General features: G+C 39.2%; 1 protein-coding gene across 9 annotated transcripts in view; it reads left to right on the top strand.

The window, feature by feature from the left end:
- Positions 1-1,920: 1,920 nt before the first annotated feature.
- The window catches only part of HERC4 (HECT and RLD domain containing E3 ubiquitin protein ligase 4), a 60,089-nt gene continuing 34,991 nt past the window's right edge, over positions 1,921-27,018 (top strand). For 5 of the 9 annotated variants that reach the window (XM_068950861.1, XM_068950862.1, XM_068950860.1 and 2 more), the window contains exons 1-16: positions 1,927-2,091; positions 2,977-3,082; positions 4,375-4,664; positions 7,561-7,720; positions 9,074-9,150; positions 11,376-11,597; positions 13,104-13,195; positions 15,647-15,777; positions 16,797-16,957; positions 17,349-17,425; positions 19,344-19,468; positions 19,971-20,030; positions 20,527-20,638; positions 21,135-21,324; positions 22,858-23,030; positions 25,363-25,479. In XM_068950861.1, the coding sequence (XP_068806962.1) occupies positions 4,439-4,664; positions 7,561-7,720; positions 9,074-9,150; positions 11,376-11,597; positions 13,104-13,195; positions 15,647-15,777; positions 16,797-16,957; positions 17,349-17,425; positions 19,344-19,468; positions 19,971-20,030; positions 20,527-20,638; positions 21,135-21,324; positions 22,858-23,030; positions 25,363-25,479 (1,923 nt within the window). In that variant the 5' untranslated portion in view covers positions 1,927-2,091; positions 2,977-3,082; positions 4,375-4,438. Of the gene's footprint in view, positions 2,092-2,976; positions 3,143-4,374; positions 4,665-7,560; positions 7,721-9,073; positions 9,151-11,375; positions 11,598-13,103; positions 13,196-15,646; positions 15,778-16,796; positions 16,958-17,348; positions 17,426-19,343; positions 19,469-19,970; positions 20,031-20,526; positions 20,639-21,134; positions 21,325-22,857; positions 23,031-25,362; positions 25,480-27,018 lie in introns of all 9 variants that reach the window. The other 4 variants (XM_068950857.1, XM_068950854.1, XM_068950856.1 and 1 more) reach the window with 3 other exon arrangements.

Below are 27,018 nucleotides of genomic sequence, written 5' to 3'. Positions count from 1 at the left end.
TGGTCAAAGGACACATTGCACAATGAATTACTGTTAATATTTAAAATCTGCTCCACAGCGTAATTGCTTGCAGTTACTATCCTGGTGGTTTTATACATAGAGGGAAAAGGAGTTCAGGAGATAACAAAATGTTTTCCTCCATTTGCTACATAAAATAGCCAGTGCCAACTTTCCATTCATACATGTGGAATGGAAAAAGGCAAATCATTCTCATCTCTCCTTTAAACAACAAGCCTGTATATTTGCTACCCTGAAAGCGCTGTATCATTTCGGCTTTGTCAGCTAGGCAGCTATCTCATTTACACTATGTATGAATTTAACGTTTCTGGTTTGGATGTTTACTGATAAAATTACAACCCCAACTGCTGAGAAGTCCTGCAGAGTCTTACCTATTTAGATACACACAGGAGTGTTTAATGGCTGGCCCAAGCTAGCCCATTTACTTATTTTTTTAAATACTTTCCATTAAAGAGCGAACAGCCTCAAACATATTAACTGGCCTATCCCATAGCTTGCAAAATCATTTGCTGTAAAGCATGCCTGATCCAGGCCCTTTTTACTTCCTGACCTACATAAACCTGGACCACAGAACTACTACAGAGGCTGCTAAATAAGGAAATCCTGCATTTGGGTTCCCAATCCAGTCCACTTACATAAACTGCAGTGGATTTTTTCCCCCAGTACTTAGCAAAATCCCATTTAAAAAGCTAAAAAGCAGGTCTAGCGTGTTGACTGAACTTACTGTTGCCCCACTAAAGATACACACTTTGTGAAGCAGATGTGTTTAACATACCCAGCTTATATATGCTCTGACACTGAGTCCAGCTTGCAACCTGAATGCAAAATATTTGACCCGCCAGAAAACCGCATCCCTTTCTACTTGAAGAATTTGTCTCATACAGTTCCCATATTAGAATGACGTCCCCGTTGTGGGAACTGAAGGCCCTGGCCCCATCCGGCTCCCTCAAGAGCCAGCGGTAGCCGCCAGGCTGGGGTTTGGGCGGCTGCCCCACGCCGCCTCAGCGGGATCAGGAACACCTCGGGGGAAGGCGTCCGCGGCGTCGGGGGAGTTACTGGCAGGTGACCAGAGTATGAACAAGCAGTTCCTGCCCTCTCCCCGATCTCGCTCTTTCGGGGCCCTCAGAGACGAGGGAGGTGCTGGTGCGGATCGCAGAGAGGCAGGGCGCCTGCCGCCCGGGCCCCTGCTCAGCTGACACAGGGAGCCATCTCCCCACCTCATTTCACCTTGATTTACACGCGCAAGGAGGAAATACAACCACGCTAGTGCTTGTAGTGTTTGGTTTGGTTTTTTTTTGCATTCACTTGTTCCAAAACCAGCATAATTAAAGCTGCCGTCATCAACCCAGAAAGCATACTCGAGGTAACAGCACACCTGCAGTATTCAGACTTTTATTTTTCCCTCAGTTTTGCTGCTTTTTCCCCCAAAACACTGGGAAGACGCAGTTTCCTCAGCAACTGTATTACTCCGTCATGTCTCATGTCATGATCACTCTCTTTTTCTGTTGTGAATTTCTCAGCTTAGACTCTCCACAGGCAAATAGCATTTACTTAAGTCACGCGACTACTCGTGATCTTTATTCACCAGCTGGCCGTTCCCCAGCACCCTTCCCCCGGGGAAGGCTCCCCGCCTCGGCGCAGCTCGCCTCCAGCGGCGCCGGGGGCGGCAGGCAGCGAGCAGGGTCGCCGCCCTCAGGGCCGCCAACGGCTCGCGCGGGCCGTTAAACGGCCCCCGGGGCCGCCGCGCGCCCCTCCCCCGCCGGGCGGGGCGGGGCTGGGCTGCTGCGCAGCGCCCGGCGCTGGGCCTCGTGACGTCACGCGGCGCCGACACCGCCCCGCAGCACGAGGCCGGGGCGGGGCGGGGCGGGGGGAGCGGAGCGGGCTGGGGCCGGGGCTGGGGCCGGGGCCGGGGCCGGGGTTGGGGCGCGCCTGCCCGTCCGCGCGTGCGCAGCAGCGCGCAGCAGCGCGGCCGGGCCCTGTCACGGCTGCGGGGTGGGCGCTGTTCGCCCTCGCGCGCTGGCCGGCGAGCGCCTGCGGCAGCCGGGCCGGGGCGCGGAGCGGAGCGGCCGCCTGGTGAGTTCCGCCGGGTTGTGACGCGCCGCTCGCGAGGCGGACGGGCGGGGGCCGCCTGCCCCTCGGCGGAGCCGGCCGCCGCCGCCCTTCGGCCCCGCGGGACGCAGGGGAGAGCGGCCGGGCCCGCGCCGGAGCCCCGCCGCGGCGGGAGAGGGAGGGAGGGAGGGAGGGTAGGTGGGACGCGGAGCGGGGCGGGGCGGTTGGCGGGCCGGGGCCGTTAGGACCGTTAGGACCGTTACGGGAGCCGCCGCTTCACGGCTGCGGGCTCTCCGCGCAGCCTCGCGCCGCCCTGCCTGAGCGGACGCGGGCCGGGGCCCCAGCGCGGCGGCTGCCCGCCGAGGACGCGTCAGGCCGGCCGCGGCTGCGGGCGGCGTCCCGCTCCGCGGCGGCGGCTGCCCCCCCCCCCCCCCCGGGGCCGGCGGGGCGCAGGGCGGGCTGGCGTCAGTGCGCTCGTACGGCGTGCTCCAGCCGACCGGCAACGTCCAGGCGCTTCCTCCGGCCCCGTTACTTGTTGGGCCCCCGCGGGAGGTGAGCTGGGTGGTGGTTTACTTCGTTTCTGCTGTTGGGTGTCGGCGTTGGGCCGGTTTTGACGTCACACGTAGTAGTAGTCTCCAGTTGACCACATGCAGTAGCTTTCATGATAAGGGAAGAATATCACCCCGATTTGAGATCAAAGTACACAATTTCTCTGGATGCTGAGTTTAAAAAAACAAACAAAAAAAAAAAAGAACAACACAACAAAACAGACTTCTGTGGGGAAGAAATATATCTGTTTCCATAGAAAAGAGAACTCCTTTTCTTTTTTCCCCATCTAGAGATGGATCTTGACTGTGCAAATCCTAAAGTGCTGTAATCATATATCTTTTCTAACTTCTTGTATTGCAGGTTGAAGCTTGCGTTGCAGTCCTTGTTACGGATGCGTGAAGGTTGCTGTTATATAGCTGTGCCTTAACCAAAGGCATCTTTTTTTTGATGTCCCCTTCTGAATGTGGTAGGATATACCTAGTAATAGCTAGAGAAATACTTGATCATGCGTCATGTCCTGAGATAGGTAAACTAAATGCAGTCTATTTTAAGCTGTTTGGCTGGGTTTTTTTTTTTTTTTGCATGACATCATGAAAACAGGCATCTTGTTTACTGCAAATTGACTTTTGCAAAGAAAAATAGTTCATCCTATTGTATCGGCAGTAATTTTGCCGTTCCTCGTAACACTTTGGTGGTATCTGATAGCAGGTTGCTCTGAGCACTTTTATATTTATGTAGTTTATACATGTCATGACCCTTCAGAAGGCAACACTGAATGCATTTACGATATTTGTAGTGTGTTTTACTCTACATTCCATTATTCATCCCTTCTTAATTAAAATGATCACTGATGAAAACTTGCAGGAACTTTACATTGTATTGCACTGGTTCTTGAATTGCTCAGAAAATACGGAGATATTACTTGTCATGGAAGTGTAGTGTAAGTAATGGTGAGAATATCATCACAAGTGCTCTGTAATACTGAATCCTGAAAATGAAAGGGAAGCATAGCTTTGTATCCTCTCCAAATAGGTACAAAGTCTGTCAGCGCAAATACCGATAAGATGTGATCTAGGCATTAGGGAGCAGGGTTTACATGGATGAGTTTGCATATGCCGTGTTACTGCAGAAGCATCTATGAAGCTGTAGTCTGTGTTGATTGTAGTGTGGGATTGGGGCCTGTGTTGCAGCTGTTTGTTTATTTATTTGTAATTGAAAGTTCAGTTGACTCATACGTGTTCAGATATAATGAGCGACACATCATTTTATTTTTTGACTTGCATAACTGGTTTGATCAGGACTGACCAATTTTTTCCAAGCTATGAGTCAAGTGCTGTTTTGGGGCATCTTCTGGAAGCCACTCATAGTGCTTTCTGCTTTTCAGTGCTCCAGTTTGCACTGTCTTGTTAAAAGATGTTTGAAGTCATTTGCACTGGGTAGAGTTGGTCGTAACTGCCATTTATGTGGTCTTGAATTGGGGATTAAGGAAGTTTTACAAAGATAATGAGACTTCAAATTTTGAAACATGTATAGAATTGAGGATCCATACATTTAAAAGTTGTGAAACTGGAAAGAAAACGTCTTACTTCAGAATTCATGTAAATACTGTCTGAGAAAGTAAATCAGACTCTTAAAAACTTTTCATTATTTCAGGTCTTGGTATGTAGAAGGTGAAAGTTGTGGATGACGTGCTGTATAGGAGATAACAGACTTTATAAACGGTGCTGAAAAATTGTACGTTTTTCTTTCCTTGAACAGCTACGCAGAAGGGAAATTTTAGAAAAGTGAAGCTGGAAGATCTCTAGTCAAGAGAAGTGTAAACATGTTGTGCTGGGGAAATGCATCTTTTGGACAGCTTGGATTGGGTGGAATTGATGAAGAGATTGTTTTAGAACCCCGAAAAAGTGGCTTTTTCTTAAATAAAAGAGTCCGAGATGTGGGATGTGGACTCAGACATACTGTTTTTGTCCTGGATGATGGAACTGTTTATACATGTGGATGCAATGATCTAGGACAACTAGGGCACGAAAAAGCCAGGAAAAGACCCGGTAAGTTTAGGAGTATTGACCTGTGGAGTGTGTCTGTATGTGTTTGTGCATGTATCTTTCACTTTGTTATGCTACATCAGGCCCAAGACGGGCAACTGTTTGTGCATGGGCCGAATTGTGTGCACAGTGGTTCTTCCAAGAACTGGCGTGTTTTTACTTGAAAGAACGTTCGTTTGCGTGGTTCACATCTTGTGACAGTTGGAAACAGCCAACTGTGAAACATGTCTGTATCCCCACGTTTTTGCTCACTGTGCAGCTGGACAATGCCACTATTTTTTTTGTTGGGTTTTGTTTCCAGTGTGGAATCACTTTATCCAAGGCTGTGGGAATCATTGGCTGATTTTAATCCTGCGGGGAGGTGATTAGCTTCAATACGTGGGCTACTATTGTGCTATATTATATATTTGGCTATTGGAAGATGGTAGCAATTAATATTTGGTATACCATAGTTGGGAAACATGCTGTGTGTTTTTAGTTGTCCAATGTGTGATATAGAGCAAGTCCGATTAAAGCAACTTTTTTAAGAACTAAAAACTTCTGATAAAAGACATTTCAACCTATATGTTATTATAGGAGTAGAATTTAGATAAGCCTAAAGGGTGCAGTGTAAAACTTCTTTGGGCTTTTTTCTCTCTTATCTGTGTTATGAGCATATTCCTGCTTGCTGCTGGTGCTCTTCTATAGCAGGAGTTGGTAAACATCTTGTAGGGACTGCAGAGGAGTGTGCACATGGGCTTCCTTCAGAGCTGCGCATGTGAGTCATATCTGCATGCTACTGAGAGAAAAGGTGGTTCACGGAAAGGTGGTTCTGGCAGTACTTAGAGCATAATGTAAGCAAACTGAAAAGGCTTAGTAAGAGTTTATTCTAATATCTGTTGCAGCAATTTTGCAAGTTGCTTGGTACAATAATAGATACAAACATTCAAATTGAAATAAGGCTGTTTTCAAGCAGTTACTACCCCTCTACTATGTAATAATTCAGTAGTTCTCCTTTCTTCAGAGTTTCAGATTTGATGCCAAGTAAAGATTTTCTTGCATAATTGATCTGTAACTTTTAAAGCTAATCTTGACTTTTATTGGGAAACAGTAAGTGGATATTAAAAGTGATAAACTTTAATCCTGAATAAACATCTGCTTCATGAACATGAGAAACTCAACTTGCAGAAGTACCTCTTAATAAAGTCTGAATACTTGTAACTCACTTTGAAAATGGTGCTGAATTATTTTTTTAATTTAAAAATTACCATAGAGAATCTGACCTTTTTTGTTTTGCTCTATGAACGCTTGTCTGAGCTTTATCTGAACTTTCCCATGTAATGTACGAGTAGTTGCCATAAATACTTTTTTTTTAAACACAATCAAACACAACAGTCAGGAGGCTTGTAGTGTCCTCCTCTCTAATTTTTCTTCCATCCAGTGGTTGCTGACAATGTTATTGGATGCTCCAATGTGAAGGAGGTACACTGGGATAACCTTCACTGGGCAACCTGAAGAGGTTCAATGTCTTTAGAGATTGACACACGCTCTCTTTAGGATGCGTTTGTGATTACTAAAGATACTTTTGGCACTAACTGCTTGTCTTTGTCAGCTCAGTGTCACCAATGGTGCTATTCAGCTGTGCCTTCCCTATTTCCTCCCCACAGAGCTCTGCTGGCCATAGGGGTCTTGTGAATGCTCCTTAAACCATATTAGGCAAAGTCAGCCCACCTAGTTTAACAGGCAGTGAAGACAGTCTGAGCTAATCGGCTTGGTGTGGCCTGAAGTGAAGAGTGGCAGAGCTGTGGAGACTAATGGGCTAAATTGGGGTGGTAACCTCTTTAATCAGACCAGGCCTTAGCAATATGAACGTGTTTGCTCCTTTTGTTATTTTATTTTGGAAACTGAGTGTCTACTTGTTGCAGATATTGTTGGCTACTTTTTTAAAACTAACTTAGACTATGTTAGGCTGTGTTTACAGTCTATGTTATATTGATGATACACAGACTTTTTCAGTGGTGTGTGATTCTTGGGCAGGAACAAAATTTGACGTGCTTGAAAACTGGCCGTAAAAGGTCCAAGCAGGCCCTTGTTTAAGGGGGCTTTGAAAATCCCAGCCTTAATAACAGGCTCTGATATTTTCCCCTTTACTGCCACTGAAATGAAAATGTTTGACTTCTGATCACGCTTCTGATCAAGCTGTCATAAGCACAAATACAAAGCCTAGGTTCATCCAAATAAATTTAAAGGTATTGATGCAGACTACTGGGAGAAATCACAGTACTGTAGTATTTGCTTTTCAGAGGTGTGCATTGCATGCCTAGAAAATTTATACTTTAAGATCCCTTGCTATAGCATTCTGCGTCATAAAGAGGACAGTGTCTAGCTCATTGCAGGATCAATGCCTTTACACTTTAAATGTACCCTGCATTGTTTTGCAGAGGGTTTTTTTTTGTTTTTTTTAGTAAATAGGTGAACTTAAGTCACTGTGGTGAATGTTTTCCTCTTACATAATATCTACATGTGTAGACATTTGACAATACTCTATTTGACCTTAATGTTAATTGAATTTGTGCGCTTGTTTTCGGATGTCAAGGCTAGAAGAAACCACTGTGATCAAACTGCAGTTTATGTGCATCTCTGTATCTAGAGTTAACTTAATGTACCAATATAAAGTTGTTGGATTACTTTGGGGCGTCAAATTTAATCTACTCCTGGGATAGCATGCTTGTAATTTTAGATATATGCTGTTTTGTCAGGCTTCTAGACTTATTTGTGTGATTTCAATTTATACCTTAGTAGACAAATGTCTGTCAGCTGTGATGGACAGCCTTTGCTCATTAGTCTCAAGCTTTTTTTTTGATGATTAATTTTTTCTTTTTTCTCTTCTTTTTTTCTTTCTTTTGTTTGTGTTTTCTAGAGCATGTTGGTGCACTGGATGCCCAAAATATAGTAGCTGTATCATGTGGAGAAGCTCACACGCTTGCGTTAAATGACAAGGGTCAGGTATATGCTTGGGGTCTGGCTACTGATGGACAGCTTGGCTTGCCTGGAACAGAGGAGTGCATCCGAGTGCCCAGGTTTAAAAAAAAAAAAAAAAAAAAAAGTTTATAATAAAGTTACTGTGTTTGAAAAAAGTGTGCTCAAATCACATTGGCTAAGCTATTCTGCTGTTGTTATTAAAAACAAACATTAGAAAGTGTATTTTAGCTATAGCACTTGAATGCTGTGACCTGTTTATTTTCTTTCTCAAAAGTAGCTTATGTGAGGAGTGTGTTGTGGGTTTGGTTGTTTTGGTTTTTAATGGTCATGTCGTAAGAGTGGAAGTTATGTGAAGCAGAGTGAATATTTAAGGATAGAAATGGAGATTGATTAACTGCCAGTTAGGAGTCAGAGAAGCAGTGTTGAAACTTTCATAACCAGTTATGGGACTTCAAAGAATTTTATCTGGTGCACTATTTTCACAGTGCTGTAAGCATTCCAGCAAACTGAAGCCCAGCAAGTATACATTTTTACTGTGATGAATGGCTTCACCGAAATCAGTAGAACTGTCCATACCAGTAAATTTGTATGCTTGCAGGCTGGAGGTTTTCTTATTTATTTATTATTTTGACATAGAAAGAAAACAAAAGTAGTAGTTCCTCAGAACAGCAATCATTTGTAACTTGACCAAGGCTGTGTGTGACATAAGTATAAATATGAAAAATGTATGAATAATGCATAACTAATATAGAACTTTCTTTTACATATCAAATTTCAAAGCCTTTTTAAAGACTTTTACAGACTTCTGTTTTTCTCATCGAAAGCTGAAAATATACTCTCATATTGTATACTGGTTTCATGCACCTTTGCAAATATTTTCAACTTCCTGATGAAATTGTGAACTTGAGCAATGCTTACTACTGGCTCTATAAGCTGAAGTTTTGGTTCCATTGAGGTTAATGTTAGTGGAAGGAAAAAAAAGTACATTTTGAGTGTTCAAATTGAACAGAATGTAATTCAGTCTTTGTATCTAGTATCAATGTGAAAAAGACTAACATACTAGAAAAAACTTCCTTCCCCCTTGAAAACTAGAAAGGAAATGTCTTCTGATTCTTGCTTCCAGTATTGATTCTCTCCATTCAGCTGTGTGACGTCTCCTTCCTAGCGTCTCCAAAGCAGACAGTTCTCCCTAATACTTCATAATGGTCTCTTACTGGCTTCACTAATTAAAAATAAGACAGAACCTACTCTTTAGAGGTGCTAGCGAAGAAGCTTTGACTTAAAACTTGTAACTTTACTAAATAGCTTTTAATTTAAATTAGCCTATTTAAATTACTTTCATATGTACTTCAGTGAAAAGGCTTCACTTTTTTATTTTATCCTTTCATGTGACTGTATTTCATACTGTGATCTAGCGGCTTAAATCTTTCTCTGTTTTCTTACCCCAATAGAAATATTAAAAGCTTATCAGAGATCCAAATTGTGCAAGTTGCTTGTGGTTATTATCACTCACTTGCGCTCTCCAAAGGTAAGCCAGATTGTTCCGAACTGTTGTGTAATCTCTTGCTTGATAGTTTTAAAGGTTTCAGTATTTATTTATTTTTAAAGGAAATGCGTTTTAAAATACGCTACCACTTAGCACAGTTGAGATTTCACATTGGTAGTGGAAACATGATTTAATGGTGAATAGTTGGATAATAAATGTACAAACTCCATTTTCCTACTAGAAAAATGGTGTGTTAGCGTCGTTCTGCTTTTTTCTATGCTTTTTTGTTTTTTATGGTCTTGCTGTTAGGTAATTTCCTTTTAAATTCATTGTTGCTTCTCTCATTTTTCTCATTTCGCCTCTTTTTCATCCTGCTAGCCTGCTTCTTTGTCACTAGTTTAACCTGTAGCTGAAGTTACTGAGGCTTACAGGGAATGACTTCCTTGTCTGCTTTTCTTTTGCAAAGCCTCTGTTTTGTTGATGCTTCTAGAGTTTAAATGCAATATCCCATTATAACTCACATTTTGAAAGGTTTAAACTTCTGTCTTTAAAACTTTTCTGGGGCTTTGAGAACATAGTAGGCTTCATTCATGTCAAAGTTTTGTATGTCTAACTAATATAGCTTTCCAGAAGTGAAGACGAACATAAATTTAAATTTGCTTCTTGTTTGATTCATCATGACAAAATAAATTGAGCTGTGGCCAAAACTTTCATTTGAAAGAAATGGCTGCAGAATTGCTGCCATTTTTATTCTTTTTTTTTTCAGTAGTTCATACTGACCACGTGTGCCTTGATTCTGTACATAACTTTTCATAGGCATGTAGTGAGCATTTTCTGTGGCATTTCTATATTCACAGGTGCCCTTGCCTATTATAACCTAGTGGAATTCCTTTGTTTATACTATATATAGGCTGGGATTTAAAAATAATCCTTTGTCTGGATTAAGATCACCAATGCAATGTGGGAAGTAACAGAATTGTACTGTGTAACTGTTTGGTCAAAGGTGCAATAATTTAGTAGTAGCTTGTTATTTAGAAGTCACTTATTGTTTTAAATAGTCACAAGCTTCAAGTTTGGCATCACTTAAAAGTGCTGTTTCCAATTCATGGATTTGCAGCTCTGTCTATTCTTCAGCTGCATTATGCTTTTTTTTTTTTTTTTTTTTTGGTTGTCGTAAGAGAACCTGTCCAGAACCTAATACTTGCAATGTAACAAGGTCAAGTTTTGGCTTTGAAAAAGCAGCCCTGCAGAGGAAGGAAAATGGCCTGACGTTATTTGAATTGAGCAATTTCAGAGGAGGCTTCATAGTGTTTTGGATCTGCATATGGAGTATTGATCAGACAGATTAGTTCATGTGATTATAAGTGTGACTGGCATAGAATATTTTTGCTGTTAAAATTTTTTTAATTTTAACCTTTTATACAAAAGAATCTAGGTAGCCTTTACTCCAGGGGAAGAGCTTCATTGTTGTCCATCTTGATAAAGCTTTTATTGGAAAAATTGAGGTAGAAGAGGCAGATAAAATTATTATCTGAAACTTATCACATCAGCAACAACAAAAGCAAAACATCTTTGTGATTAGGTATTCATTTTTAGGATAGTAAATATGCTGGCAAAGCATTAGTTGTTCTGCAGAGCTTTTACTTCTGAAAGTCGTCTTAATATAAATAGCTGTCTGATTTGTGATTCTTCAACATATTTTTCTTTATAATCCATCAAACATGTTTATAAGCTTTGTGCTTCATTGATCATATCTTTAATGCCATACTTAAATGCAGCATATTTTTATCTTTTGAATTGTATATGAAAATTAAACATGTGAATGTATAAACACATCAGTGCTTGGAAACTGGAAACTTGCATGTCCAGTGTGCAGCTTCAGCACGTTTTCTGCAGAACAGTATGTGTGCTAGTAGAACTCCAGTGGATCAGAGTCTTGCTTCATGATAACCAAATGCCACTTAGCTGGTACTGTTGACACAGGATTGTTAAGAGTAGTCTTGAAGGTTTTGAACATGTTTTAAATACTTTCAGTTAACATGTTTTAAATACTTTCAGTTTGTTTAAACTTTTTAGTTGAATGTCTGCAAATTACAGTAGAAGGTTTAACTTTGAAAATGAACGAACCTGTGCAGTATGCATGTTCAAACTCGAAAGGTGTCATGTAGCAGTCTAACTTTTGCTTTTAGTTTTTTTTAAAGTAAATAAGTTTTGTGTGATTAAATTATATTGACTATATTTCTTGTTCATTTTTTTCCTTTAAACAGGAAGTGAAGTGTTTTCCTGGGGACAAAATAAATATGGCCAACTGGGTTTAGGTTATGAATATAAAAAACAAACATCGCCGCATGTAATTAAGTCTCTGCTGGGAATCCCTTTTGCACAGATTGCAGCAGGAGGAGCTCATAGTCTTGTACTAACTCTTTCTGGAGCCATTTTTGGATGGGGACGCAACAAATTTGGGCAGCTGGGTCTTAATGATGATAATGGTAAGTGATCATTACTTCAGTAAAAATAATTCGTGATGAAAGTCCTGGTTTGTGAACCTAAAGGTAGCAGTATTCCTAGAAAAGGAGCAGGCAAAACAAACCTTTGTTGAATGTGGTTGGAGAGTGTCAATGTCATGTGAGATTCTCGTACAAGAAAGATGTGTTTTCCCCCTTGCCCAGCTATTATAATGGAAGTTCTGATGTGATATTGAAATTGTAGCCTGCATGATTTGTTTTCTTTTTTGGTCCTAGATTTTTCTGTAACTTTGACTTTCTGAACTGGATCGAATTAAGATGCCGTGCAGTGGTTACAACTTGAACTAAATTTTGGGTGGATTAAATTGCATGACAAAAATAGTAATAACCAAAGCTATTTAGTTGTTCGGTAGACACATTTAAGGGAACATCATTGTTTATTACTGCCTGTTACTGCCTTTGTTTTCCCTCCTCAGAGTGCTTTTGATAACCATTTATGACTTTCGGCTAGAGGTTTCCAAAATTTCCTTTCTTAGGGTACTGGTAACTCACTAACAATTTCAAAACAAGTAGTTAGGCTAGATTAAACTTTGTTTCTTTATTAGTTGGATTTCCCAGTTACATGCACTCAGTCAGGGCAGAGCTCCAAGGTGGGAGTATATGCTGTCATATTCTTGCAATACACAATTTAGTATAGGATAATCTATAGCTAGTTTTATGGATTAAAGTGTTCTCATTAGTTCTTTGTTCTCAATGCCCTTTATAAAAAGGATAATGCAGTGTAGTTAAAATGTGGATCTCAATGCTTTAAACCTGGTCACGCACTCATAATAGGAAAATCATGTGTACTTTTCAGAAAGTAAGTTTTCACGGGCGCTTAAGTTGCTTCTCTTTGGGATATGTATGATCCCAATTTTTATACAGCATCACTTCTCAATCAAATTCCTTTTTTATGTCTGGATAGCTTCTCTTCCAAGTGTCTTTTGTGTACCCTGACAAATTTAGAGACATTAGCGTTAACTGTTATAAAATTTCTGTTGTGCAGCTGGATCACAAAGTTGATTTGTTCTGGCAGCTGAAGGGAAGTTGCTTGTGCTTCTTAATTAGTCACTGTTCCCTTCTATTACAGTTTTAGTAATGTTGAATTATGACCAACTAGTATCAGCTCCTGAACAACTGAAAAACATGAAGCATGTAACTGAAAAGATCTGTTATTTGCTTCCTTGTCTTATGGCCAGTGGCCGTTCTAATGTATTATTCTGTGTTTCATGATTTACACACTGACATGTGAACCTATGCTAGGGAAAATGAAGTCTGTTTGCTACAAAATATTTCAGTATAATAGTATCTCTGTTTTTCCCTAACTTCCATCTCAAAGATACACAAACTCAGTGACAGCGATTGCATTATTTTAACAAATTTAAAGTATTTGTTTGATTGGAAGCAGATTAGAATAATGAGCATAAAACTATTTGCCTTCTGATTTTTATTTTCAAAATAAGCAATCCACTCCTGTATTAAACCTTTCAGACAGATATGTTCCTACCCTGCTAAAATCGTTGAGAACTCAGAAAGTTGTTCATATATGTTGTGGAGAAGATCATACTGCTGCTCTTACAAAGGTACAATATTTAAAAATATATTTATACTTTGATTTTTGTTTATTATTTACTCTTCAGGTAGCATTTTCTCCTAAAAACATTCTAAATTCCATGTCTAATTTCATCAGAGTGTAGTGGATGAAATTATGGCATTGTTGGAAGAATGGTTAAATATTTGAAAACTTAATACAAGGAATCTTGTTGTAGTTCTAGATTTTTTTTCCGATTTGGTAAAGTTGAGCATACCAGATTTAGCGTTGCTTATGTAACAGTGCGTGTTGCATTATTAAACATGTGCAGGTGTTGGAATTTACATTAGAGTCTGTTAAAGATAGTAGCTGTATCCTGAATGTAATGCCTCTGTTATGGCTGGATTTGTTACTGACCAGACCGAGTTAGTTTTGAATCTAGATTACGTGCTGCCGTATGTGGGATAGTATGGGGATGCTGTTTAGGGTTTTCTTATCGAACTACAGTTTCTACTTATATGTACTATTGGCAAGCCAATAGAAGAAATTGAGGATTTACATTACCTGCTGGTAAGTATTATAAGCTACTAAAAATATGAGGTTCCATCAAAGGTTGGTCATGATATCAAGGCTGATTTGGAGAAAAAGTATGTGTTCTGTGTCAGTGTGGCATGCTCTTACAGCAACATAGGAATCGATCAAAATAGCTGGAGAGCTGAAAAGTATAAAGTTGCCCTATGTCTAACTGTAGGCTAAATGCGTCGTTTGCAGACTTGTTTAAGGTTTGGAAAACTTTAAGAGCAACATAGACTGTATAATGCAATGGCTCTTTTTTACACTGTTCATCACTAAGATTGTGCATGTCAGGCTTCTAGCAATCAGAAATACTTTTGTTATTTTGTGGTGGGTAATACAATACGTGTACGGCTTTAAATGATTGACTCCTGTACCTTCCTTCCAGTGTTTTGATACTTAGATTAAACTTCAGCACTTAGGTATAAATCTGTATGTATTAATACTTTGTTTCCTTTTGTTCGGCACTCTTAAATACATCAATTAAAAAAAAAACAAAAAACTTTGAGCTTATTCTTAGTAGCAATACAAAACAATTTTGATCACCCTTCAGAAAGGTGATTAAATACCTTTTTAATTTCTGAATCTGTTGGATTCGGAATATTATGACAATTATTTTTAATGTTTTATTTCTGAGGAAAAAGATCTTTCTGGAAAATGTACCTTTTTAAAATATCTTAGTTTGAATTTTTACTCTGCAACAAATGAAAAGTTAATTTGAAGAGCATGGTCTGCCTCATTGTGGCCATTCTTTGGTTGCTTAGGTAAGTTTAAGTTCCTACACTTAAACGGAAAAGGCTGTTCAAAAACAGTTGCTTTTTTGTCATGAAATAGTCTCTTTCTTTGCCTGAAAGAGAGATGTTGCAACTCTGTAAAGAAAATACAGCAATTGGTAGCTTGCGTTCTAAATGTTTGCCCCCTTAGTGTGTAGAAGTTCAGCTTTAAAGCAAGTTTGAAGTTAAGGAATGGATTAAGATACTGAATTTACAGTAAATTTTATGAATTATTTGTTACCCATTTGTGTGAGTTCATTCTCCCTTTCGTTATGGGGGGGGAAAATCTTGATTTATATCTCTTAGGGACAATACTGTGTATATTGTGAGCATTTTTAAGTCCTACTGAAATTCAGAAATACCTGTCACTGTTTGTTATCCTGATTCAGTGAATGAGGCTGTTGGTTTTTCTCAGCGGACGCTGCCATTTTAGTGATGATTTCCAGCAGAGGTCCAATCTGATGCAGAGTAGGACTGAAAGAAACCGCTTTACAATTGCAAAGCATTTGAAAATGGAAAGTTTCAAAGTTGTTGTAAGGTAAGTTGTACAACTTCTAAAAATGTTTCTGATCTAACATTCTTCCATTAGAGTTTTTGGTTGATTTTTTTGATAAATTAATCAAAAACACTTCAAATGATTTGCCTTACAACAATGTTGAATTTTTCTGGTTTCTTATACTTGGAAATAATGAAGCTGACTATTTCAGTCATACTCTGCATCATCTGTCCAAGAAGGGCAACTTCCTATTTGGTAATTATTTTGAAATTTATATTCAGAATTTAAAAGCCAAACTGTATGTTTTAATAGTATGAGTTTGTATACCATTATAGTTCATCAAGAAAACTGGAAAAGAGGAAAAACAAGGATTAATATCTGTTAATTACACAAGTTAATGGCAGGACTGTTGTATAATAACGTGGAGTTTACAAGAACACAATTTACGGAAAAGGTAATACCTGAAAACTGTGCCACGTCTTCGTAACTGCAATTAACTTGTGACTCTTGTGTATAGCAGGATCCCCTTGTGCGTTTTTTCTCTTCCTTCCCCACAATTCCAGAATCATCAGACGAGGAGATGTGTTAAGCCCCCTAGTTCTGATAAGTTTCTTGTTCTGAGATGTGCTCTCATTTTAATTCAAATAATTTATTTGTTTAGGAAGGTGGGGTTTTTACATTTGGAGCTGGAGGCTATGGTCAGTTGGGTCATAACTCTACCAGCCATGAAATAAACCCAAGGAAAGTTTTTGAACTTATGGGAAGTGTTGTCACACAAATCACGTGCGGAAGGTAAGGTCTGTGCTGTGCTAGCGCTATGAATCTTGCAAATAACTTGTTTTGTATAAAACATTATAAATGTTACAAGAGGAAATATCTTTATTCTAAGTGCACTGGGAAAGAGAAGATAGGATAGTCTCTAACAACAAATATTTAGAAACTTCACTGGAATTTTTAAAGCATTAAGTAGAAGAACTAAAGGAAGTTGTACTGTCTGAGAACCCTGAGTTCTCTAAAGTGAAAGCGTGAATAATTAGGTACTGGTTATTTCTGTCACATACTTATCTCCTATTAAAGAATGAGTACGTTTGGGGAGGTACATATGCTTCACTGAGGATAAGTATAAAATTGCATACCTTATTTTGTGAAGTTATCTATAATAGTGTACTTCACTTTGGTTGCTCGTGGATTTTTATTGAATTTATTATAATAGCACCCAAGAAATATGGAAAAATTTCTAACACAGATGAAAATGTCCTTGTCCAAAGAATTGCATTCTAGGAAGACAAAATGGAGGAGGAAGATAAACACAGGGCAACATAATTTTTGAGTAGATGGGCACACTTTACGATTTGGATTAAAAAAAAAAAAAAAACCTGTATGCAAACCTGTCTGTCTTGTTGTTTGGTTGACACTGGTTGAACCCATTCCCTTTTGATAATCTACGTTAATTTGGTAGTGCTTCTTCCCACAGAGGAGGGGGACATCTAGAGTTGAAAGTTAAAAAGAGATGAAACCCATCTGGTAGAAACTTCAAAGTTCTGAATGTCCAGAGATGCCTTAAAGGTCAGGCTGTCACTAGGCGGGGGTCCAAGTTAAAACATGTGGCATCTTTGCTCCCTGAACTTCTCCATGAAAATGGAGTTTTGTCTCTTGGCAGTATTGCTAGTGACAGTGCATTGCCTATGGAGACGTGGAGCATTTGATACTACAGGACCTTGAACGTAACGTTTAACAAAATTTAATTTGGCCTGCGCAAAGCACGTTATGATGCTTAAGTTTTTGTTACTGATTTTTTTTTTTTGCCCTAGGCAGCACACTACTGCATTTGTTCCTTCATCTGGAAGAATATATTCTTTTGGACTCGGAGGTAATGGGCAATTAGGTACGGGAACAACAAGTAATAGGAAAAGTCCCTTCACAGTGAAAGGAAACTGGCTTCCTTACAGTAATCAGTGCCCACTAACCACAGGTAAGCACCACCTGACATAATTGCTTTTTGGATTTGTGTTCCTTTATAAGTGTTTTGCAGGTCTTGAGATATAAATTAAATCTGTGCTACAGTAACCTTCTTCTAAACAGTTTGTTTTCACTATGTTCGATTTCCTAATTTCCATTTCTGCTGTGGGAAGCGTTCACTAAAATTACTTCCTTGTGCTGTTGGCTTAGGTGCTTTGTTAGCACTAGACCTAACACTAGAGCTGTTAGTGTTTACGTCCCTTACAGATAATTTTAACTATTGCAAAGATCTGCTTTCAGACAGATTATGTAACAAGGGAACTCTTTTCTAATTGAGTGTATTGACTGCAGTGTCTCAGATGTTTCTCAAGATTTCAGTTGCCTGTGTTTTATTCTTATTACAGGCAGTGAGGAATACTTCTGCGTAAAGAGGATTTTTTCTGGTGGAGACCAAAGTTTTGCACACTACTTTAATCCACAGGTAATACATTAAAATATACTTTGATTCTAAAGTGCGTCCAAGCTAAATTTCGTATTTTAGTGCATTTTAAAAGATCTTAATCTTGAAGATGCGTAACTACATTGCAAAAATGTCAGAAGAGTGTGGAAGCACAAGACACTTGGGTTAGTCAGTTTGGCAATGAGAGGAGTGAGATCTGGTTATTTGTGCGTTAATGGTCAGTAAGCCCTTGAGACTTTTTGGCATAAGCCTTTTTCCCCCTGAGTGATGAATACATGTCCTTGTTTCCTTTTCCTTTCATAAAGGAAAAGGTGATTGTGTGTCAGAGCTTTTCCTTCCTCTTCCCGGTCCTCTTCAGCAACTTCTCACTGGCTGGGGTGTTTTGTGCTCCCTAGCCAATACAGCATTCCATAGTGATAAGAAAATAAACGGTGCTGACTTTGTGCTGAAAATTATGAGTAGCGACGTAGTTTATGTTGTGATAGCCATTAAGACAATAGCTTTCTTTAAAAGGGTAACTGATGCAGGGCGAAAACAATAATTTGGATGTGAAAGAAAATGGTGAGGTTTTAGGGAAACCTGACGACAACTTGTTTGTTATCAGGAAAAACTGAGTGCAGGTCAGGCTTGCAGCAAGCCTTTGCTCCCACAGCCTCTTCTGGTTGTGCAGCACTAGTAATTTGCTTTAATTTTATTTTTTGTATAACTCCAGTTGGGTTTTGGTAAACTATTTCTGTACTTGAGAGAAGCTGTTTGACAGGATGTAGACTGGAAAAATGACTGACAGTAATATAGGTTCAAAACAGGCATTAACATTTTGTTTAATGTGATTTTCATGCAAGATCCATAATCACTTAAGTATATTCTGACTGACTCAGTGGAGACTTCATGAATGCAATTACTGTATTTTTGTTCTGTACAAAAGCGTTAGCAATAGATGCACTTGGATGCTGTAAAAGCGTCCCCTTTAGTATTCCTTAGTTTAGTAATTTGTATCGAATTCTTTCAAAGTTATTTGAGTACTGTACTCTTGGGACTTGTGTGTCCTTGTCTCAGACAGCCAAAATCTGTTGGAGTTTTCTCAAGTTAGTTTTTGGTGCAGTTCAGCTCCCTGAATCACCCTAAGCTTAAAGGATGCTTTTGCTGACACAAGGCGGACAATCTCATTTTGATCCTGGAGAGTGGGATTTTTGGCAACAGCTAGTCATTAGGCTGTCAGCTGTGTTGTCAGACTGCCCCCTCAGGGGAAATATGGCACCCTTATAGTCGTTTAACTTCATTTTTGGTGCTGCTTTCCACCTTTCTGTGAACCAACACTCCTACTCAAAACTGATCTTCTTGCTTCCAGGCTGTTCCTCTTCTCTTTTGGAGGTCTCGCTGGGATTCGTTCAGTATGAGCAGTACATCAAAATATAATAGCAGTTTATCAGATGATGCAGTGAATGTTTAGAGAAGTGTGATACAGTTGTGTCCCCCCTCCCCCTGCCCGGAGGACTCTGCTGAGGGGGTGGGGGTGGGGGGTGGAAGAGCAGCTGTCCAAAAAATTGAACAACTCCTTTTCGGCATGCTCGCAGCTTGGCAGAGCAAACTAAATGGCTGATAGTAGCCAGGGAGAAGAGATGTTCTCTGATCATGTCTGATGCATTTTTAGCGTGCACGTTCTAAAAAAGTACTTGTCTATTTAGAAGGTTACCATAAAATGAGTTGTGGTGTGAATTAACACGTTAATTTGAGTGTTCTTAGTGTGTGACTGCGTACTCTGTTCTGGTGAGGGCAGAACTGCTAATACACAGTAAATTTATCCCTGAGCTTATTTCACAGGAATTGTCTGACTTGGCAAATTGTTAATCACTGAAGAGAGCAAGAGCTTAAACACAGGATTGCTTTTCTGGAAATAAATTTTATGTACCTAATTCCTTCTGTTTTCTTTAAAATTTAGAACATGGTGCCACCAGATGATTTCAGGTATCCTGACTTTTTGAAGCAGATCTGGACTGTGAATGAAACATTTATTCAGAGATTGTTGACTTTCCCATCTGGAAGACTTCCTGCAGAGATAGCTAAGTAAGTGCAATTGAGGAAGATATCTTTCATAATTACACGTATGATTTGTGCATTAGTGTAGGTTTGAACATACATAGCAAAGCTCCCTTTTATTACTGATTTTATTATATGAAGCGCTTTTGCTATGCTTTCATTGTCATGCTTGTAAAGCAGTTTAGATCCTTTACTTCTGTTATCTCTATCATAGTTTAGGTCACTTTCCTATACAGGATTAAGATATGTGTATGGTTGAACATCAGAAAATAACAGTAGATGTAAAGGAAAATCAGCAGCTCGAACCTTATTGCTTCTGTTTTATTAAGGAAAGGATCACAGAGTAAAAAAAATCTAATGCTTGTGTTTTGAACCATCTTAAGTGTTGAGTCTTGAATGGAGGTAAAGTGTCAGTTACGTTCTATGTGAAACGTAATTCATTAGAGATTAAATGCGGTACTTTATGATAAATGCTAATTTGTAAAAAAGAAAACAAAAGACGTTACTTATTTCATACAACCAATTTCAGTGAGATCGATGGAACGTTTTCCTCAGCTGGGTGCCTGAATGGGAGCTTTTTGGCTTTGAGGTAAGTGATTGGGCTTTTAAACAAGCATTCCTGAGAGCTGAAGAATTAATGATGGCTACCTTCTTAGCTAGAACACCTTCCCCCTAGTTCTGTACCCTACTGTTACTCCGATACCCTCAGCTTGCTCTTCAAGCTCTTCTCTACTGCCGTGTGGTCTGTCACTTGGCCCAAACACAGCGCGTCTCATGCTAGTCTTTGGAAGCGTGGGTTGCCTGGCTGCTGTTGCATGAGCCAACAGAACTTGTTACTTCTGGGGCACAGATCGTGTATAATCCAGGAGGAATATATTGCGTAGGCTATTGTAAAACTTAATATTTTTAAGCTATTGCCTTGCAGTCAACTTTGGAGGAGAATTTTCAGTGGGCATCTGATACTGTGATCTCTCATATTTCAATTCCTTAGTACATAGGGCTAAGAATTAAAGGTGAAAAAGTTGGAGAGGGATGATGAACGCAGGATTCAGTCTTGTTTTCCCCATTTTTTTTTCTTGCTGCAGCAACGATGATCATTACAAAACCAGCGTTAGATTCTCAGGGGTTGATATGAATGCTGCTAGACTGCTATTTCACAAACTTATACAGCCTGACCATGCTCATATATCGCAACAGGTTTGTCCTGCATGTTTTCCTTGTTTGGGATTATCTTTCTTCGTTATACATATCCAGAAATGCAATTGTTTTGCTTGGTCTGGCCTTTTTCTTTTAATAAATTTCTTTACACAATCACATACCAACTATGAATAGGTAAAACTGTTATGTTGTGCCAGTTAGGTAACACATTAGCATATTGTAAATGTTTGTGTTTTAATATTTAATGTGCTGTCTTGTTTTCTAAACTTATTATATTTTTGTTTAAACTCTCTTTTGTAGATTTTTTTTTTTTAATCTAGGAGGGGAAAATGTACTAAATAGCTTTGCTTCTGTGTCTGTGCAGATATGAACAATGACATTACCAATTCAATCCTTTGTAACATGTACCCGCTAATTTCAAATAGGCGCTGATCCCTTTTTTAGTTTTTTATTCTGAAAGGTGGTGGTGGTGGTTGTTGTTTTTTCCTACATGTGCAATTGCATTGAAAATACTGAATTTTATTCTGCGCTGTAGGTTGCAGCTAGTTTGGAAAAGAACCTTATTCCCAAATTGACGAGCTCCTTACCAGATGTTGAAGCCTTGAGGCTGTATCTCACTCTACCGGAGTGCCCACTGATGAGTGATGCAAACAATTTTACAACATTAGCTATTCCTTTTGGAACAGCTATTCTGAACCTAGAAAAAGCTCCCCTGAAAGTTCTTGGTAAGATATTTAATTCTTCATTGTTAAAACTAAGGATCTTCAGATGAAAACCTATAGATATTCCACTAGTGAAGGCCTGGTCTCAGCAACACCTGCTCTGTATTCACAGCTCTGTAGAATTCCCTGATGAGACAGTTAAGAGCTAATGTTGCTCCATGTGCAAGACAGCACCATTCTCTTGTTTCTGGGTGAGCTAACTGGCAGTGCATATAAATTGATCTGGTATTGTAATCTTTGGTAGTCCAAGATTCCTTTTGGGAGGAACGAACCTATATAGTTTAGTGTGTTTGATATATATCTATGCTCTTTTGAAGTGAAAATTGTGGTCAGACAGCTAATGAGCTCTAAGCAATATACAGAAGCATTAAAAGAGCAGACATTAAATTGTGTGTTTGTTTTGACGATAGCACTTGCTTGTTTTTCTGTGAGGTCCCTGTTTTCTCCCTGATCTAAGCTGTGGTCCTTAAAGCAGCTTAGAGTAACTCAAGCTTTTTTGCTCTACTTCCTTGCACCTTTTTATTGTCTCTTGTCACCTGAATTTTGAAACCTTGAGGTTTCAAAATATTTCCTTTTCAAATAATAATTTTCTATGAAGGCAATTTCTTCTCCATCGTTTATTTTTTTGCCTTTATTTGTGACTCATCTTTTGCCTTTTTCAGTACTTTTTGGTGAGAGTAAAGTGTGCAGTCACCAAAAGGCTGGTCTGCTGTAAGGAAAAACTGACTAGTCGTTTCTTTGGATTGTAGGTCTTTTTTTGTGTTGCTTCAGAACTGTGACAAGTGTTTCCTTTGTTCTCAATGGGACTGTTTGCTTGAGTAAAGGTTTCAGGATATGGGCCATCTGTTTTATGTCAGAAGTTACTTCATAATGCTCTTGTGTAGCATACTGGATTAACAAACTTAACTTAAAGAGTTGGTCTATAACAATAGAGCATTCAAAAGAAGATTCATCATTGGTGCAAGGAATAGTTTGGTGCCTAAAGTTTTGCAGCACTCTTGCTGTGTTAAATGTTCTATATTAAAAGAGGAAGTGGCACTTTGAAAGCAGTGGCCCATTCTTCTACCTTGCTTTTCCCCTTCCAGTTACTTGTTCACAGACAAGCGGTTCCCACACTTTGCTTTTGCTCTCTTAGCTTTGTTGCGTCTTTACCTTTTATTTTCCTCTCCGAAGCTGCCCCAATTCAGTAATGATCACACTCGGATAGCTGTTGATACCAGTTTTGTGTTGTTTTAAATTCCAGAAGTGAGGAAGGGGAGGATGTGACCCTGTAGAATAATTTGCCAGATATATATCTCTCTAATTTTATTTTTAGTTGAATATCTGCTGCTTCCCAATCTTATTGCTTTGCTATGTAGAGAACTGAATTTGTGCTGGAAGGGTCAACCCTTAGTTCTTCTTTCTTTGCCCACCAGTTTTGGTGGTTTTTGGTAACTGACAAGTGTGCTTTCTAGTAAAACTTATTAAAAAGAGGCAGAGTAAAAACAGTGTTGTATTGGCAAGTACTACATTTATGCGTTCTCCATTTGTTGGCAGAAAATTGGTGGTCTGTACTTGAACCTCCATTGTTCCTCAAGGTAGTGGAACTCTACAAGGATGTCGTAGTCCACCTCTTGAAGTTGTACAAGATTGGCCTCCCTACTTCTGAAAGAAGAGTATTTACCAGTTTTCTACACACTGCTTTCAGAGTTCTGGAAATTTTGCATAAAGTAAGTATGTTTGCATCATTTTTAACCAATTATTTTATCTGTTTGTTCTTGTCAGCATCTGTGTGCAGTTTAGTCCTTTAAAGAAGTTAACTAAAGAGTTGTAATTATTTAGGCTTGGCTTGCATCTACAAAAACGTCTGTAGTTGTTCCATCTGGACCTTTGAACCGTTGGAATTCTGGATTCCGTTTTGACACGGTGACAGAACTACTTGTTTTCTTGAGAAAGCAGACTCCGCTCCATCAATTGTATCTATGAGTGTGTGTTGGGAAAAATAGTATCTAAGCTTGAAATAGTAGCAAATAAGATCACAGACGGAAGATGAAAGGAAGCTCTGTTTTAAACAAGAAAAATCTGAACATTTGTAACGAGACAAATATTTCTTCTCGGATTTGTTGGAGTGTGTTGGTATTGCAACTTAATTCATGAAAAATAATGGATTTATAAACCTTGAACAAAAATAGTCCAAATTATTTGAAGTAACAAAAGTGGGCACATCACAAGCCTGTGAAACTGTGTTATCCAATTGTTGCAGAGGTTTCTGTCCTTTTTGCCTCCCACCAGTTTACTCTGGTCATACTGCATTTTCTGCTTATTATCCTTAAAGAGGGTTTAAGATGTGCTTCTTAAGGTGCTCATCCATTTATTGTGTTTGTACAATCTGGCAAAACGGAACAGGCATCTAAATTGGACCTTTGTGTGCTATATGTAAAATGACTTAATCAAACAACAGCAAACCCACCAAATGTGCCAACAGTTTTGATGATCGGCTTTGAAGCTTAATCTGTGTATCCGTTTGAATCCAATTTGGAAGAGAATGTGCTCGTTTCCCGTTGGCCAGGATCATCTTTTCTTTTCCTGGAAATAAGTGTCAATTGTTGTTCCTAAAGATGCTCACTTAGGAGATATTCCTAAGTGCTACATGAAATCCATGAAACTAGTGGAAAACGTTCATCATTATTGCAATGCAGACTTGTATTATTTATGTGCAGGCAAATTTCTTTTATGCTGTTCCTGTCCAGCTGCCAAAACAGTGTGTTAGATGCTTCAGTTTTCCCTGTTTTAGGTTAGCTTGGTTTTAACAGTTAAAACACTGATCACTAGCAGCCAAAGTCGGGGGGGAGGGGTGCTTTTGTTTTGTGGGTTTTTTGTTTTGGGGAGTTTTTTTGCTTGTTTTTGTTTTCCCTTAGTAGAAATAATGAAAAGGTTTTCTGCTTTGAAAGTTGGATTTTTTACTTTAATTTCATTTAGTCTTCATAGCGACCAACAAACTAAGGCTGGAAATAAGACTGTTTAGTAACCATCTCCTCTGTAAGTACAAGACGTTGATTACAGATTCCCAGTTGGAAAGCTGTTGGTGTCTAATGAATTATTTTACTGCCTTGAGAAGTTCTGTCTCTGTTCAGGCTTGCAAAAACTGTGACTCTTAATAGCTGAATTTGGTCTTAAAATCTTGAAGCCTCCAGACTTCAAGAACGGTAACCCGGCTCTCCTCTTCTAAATTCCTTTGTTTGGGAAACCTAACTATGGTGAACAGGTGGCTACCCAGTAGAAATAGTTACGTTTGTACCTGCCTTGCTGCCCAGGTGTTTGTAGTGGTGTTTTCTAAAATATCACCTCCTATGGAGTAACCTAAGAGGAACTAACAGGAAAACATTCTGGGATACTTGACTGTTCCAGTATCTGGTTCTTCAAGGGTGGTGGAGAGCTGCTTAAGAAAAGCAAGCTTAGTTTATCTGGTTGTACAGCCAGAAGTCTCACTTTTTTGGACTGTTAACAGTGCTTGCCTGTCTTTAGGAGAAGTGATGTGTATTACGATTCAATAAATTTGCAGTCCTATGCGAAGTTTCTGGATTAAAATTGTACTATAGAGAAAGGCCTTTATATAAAGTTTCTTTTGTACTGTGACCATCTTCTATTTTCCTAACCTTAACTTTTTTTTTTTTTAGTTTAAACTGTTCCTCTGATCACAGGTATTAGAAACCATATTTGTTCTGTAATTAAGAACAGAGTTCTTAAATCCTAGTTCTTAAACTCATGCGTACACAAATAGAGTTTCTGTGAGATCATATGATGTTTCAAAATGGCAGGAGTGCAACGTTGTATGCTCAGGTAATCTTATTTTCCCTTGCACCTTAGATGGGATTGTTGCATAATCCATGTTTTCATGTTTTAAAAGTTATTTTTGTATTCTTGTAGGCACTTATTTTTCTTTATTTTTTTTAGTAGATGGGTGTCTGTGGCTGACATCTCAAACGTTTGAAAAATATGGAAAAAATACTCTTAAACTCTTATGCAAAGTGATAACGGAAAAAATAAATTTCATTTCTTTAGGTAAATGAAAGAGGACAAGTTATACAGTATGACAGATTTTATATTCATGAGATACAAGATTTGATAGATATCAGAAATGACTATTTCAACTGGGTCCAGCAGCAGGTATTTGGAATGGTAAGTTTGTTTTGTTTTGGCTTGTTTCTGTTTCTTTATAGAAGTGAGCGGATTCTTTAAATCTGGGTACTTTGTCAGGTATGACTTAGGTCAGGCACTAGCTAAGGAGGAATTATTAAATAGGTGTGCTTCTTGTTGGGTGCCATTCTTAAGACTGACACCGTTCAGCATTTTAATTCATCAATTAAAAAGCTATTCGGAATGATGTCCGTCAACATTTGCCATGTCAAAAAGGTTAGGAAAGTAATAATTTATGATAGGAAAATATCCAGAATAACTTGAATTACCGTTGAACCTAGCTTACACAGTAAGTTTGATATCAGAAAAAAATATAGACTTGGAGAAAGCGGAAACCATTCTGGAAAACAAACTCTAGAAGTGCACTTAGAGAGTTACAGTGGACAGATAACTAACATTATTTCCTACTGTGAGTGTAGCAACAACAACTGAGACAATTCTTGTATCCTTCAAAAGAAGAGTGGTAAGTAGGAGTAAATGAATGACTGTGTAGAGAATTAGTGAGGTGGGTAGGAGGATTTTGCTACACAATTCTTTGACTTGTGCTTTAGAAGAACGCCAAGTAAACTAGTATGCTTACTCTAGCCATCTAAGTTTAATTCTTTAGCAGCAGTGTCTGGAAGGTCCTGAACGTGGGTTAAAACTTACTTGTACTGTGCATTCGCATTCTGTGAATGCAAAGCCAGTGATAATCTCTCTCCCGAAGAGTCTAAAACTGCAGTGTAAAATAACAGCAGGGAGATTCGGGAGTGTGAAGAAATAATGAGTCAGTATTGACAGTCATGGCAGACAGCTGTTTCAGCCAAGCAGCATACTGAGCTTTCTGCAGTAAAGCAGGGTTTTGAGAAATATTTTGAAAGAGAACTTGCTGATGTTGGGGATGTTCCCAGAAAGCACCCCCCAAGCATGAATAATCGTAGAGTGGGGGAAGAAAAGCAGAAGTGCGCTGTTCTGAAAAAGTTACCAGGGTATGACGAGGCTGGTGCTGGTAGCTGGGAGGGGGGGTGTGCTAGATGTTGTGTCGGAGGTGGGGATAAGCGTTGCAGGGCCTTGGAAGGGGAGGCAGGCGGTGTGTTTGGTGCCCAGAGGGGTGTGCTGGGGAGGGGTAAAAATGCGGAGTGGTGGAATTGGAAAGGTGATGCTGCAACTATGCTTTCAATGGATATAGACAAACCAAAATTGCATATGTCATGACCAGAGAAGAAAATACTGAAGCATGGTGAAATGAGGCCTGGAAAATTGAATTGTAATGAAACTCTTAAGCTCTATTTGTTAATCAAATCAGAAAATTGAGCAGTAGCTTGACATCATGGAGAAAGTACTAGATACTGACTTTCCCTTTGATCGTTATTTTGTCGTGCATTTGTCCAGCTTTAAGGCAAACAGGGGAAAAAAAAGTTACTGAGTTTATTATAGGACTGAAATAAATTCCATGTCTGTTCTGCTGCCTAAAAGAAAAAGATAAAAGAAATGAGAAATGTTGTGCTGGTGGTACCTTTGCTTGAGTTGAAAATCTGCTTT

Source organism: Struthio camelus, chromosome 7 (genome assembly GCF_040807025.1).
Source record: "Struthio camelus isolate bStrCam1 chromosome 7, bStrCam1.hap1, whole genome shotgun sequence".
NCBI classification, from domain to species: domain Eukaryota; kingdom Metazoa; phylum Chordata; class Aves; order Struthioniformes; family Struthionidae; genus Struthio; species Struthio camelus.
This window is presented reverse-complemented; position numbering and strand designations above follow the sequence as displayed.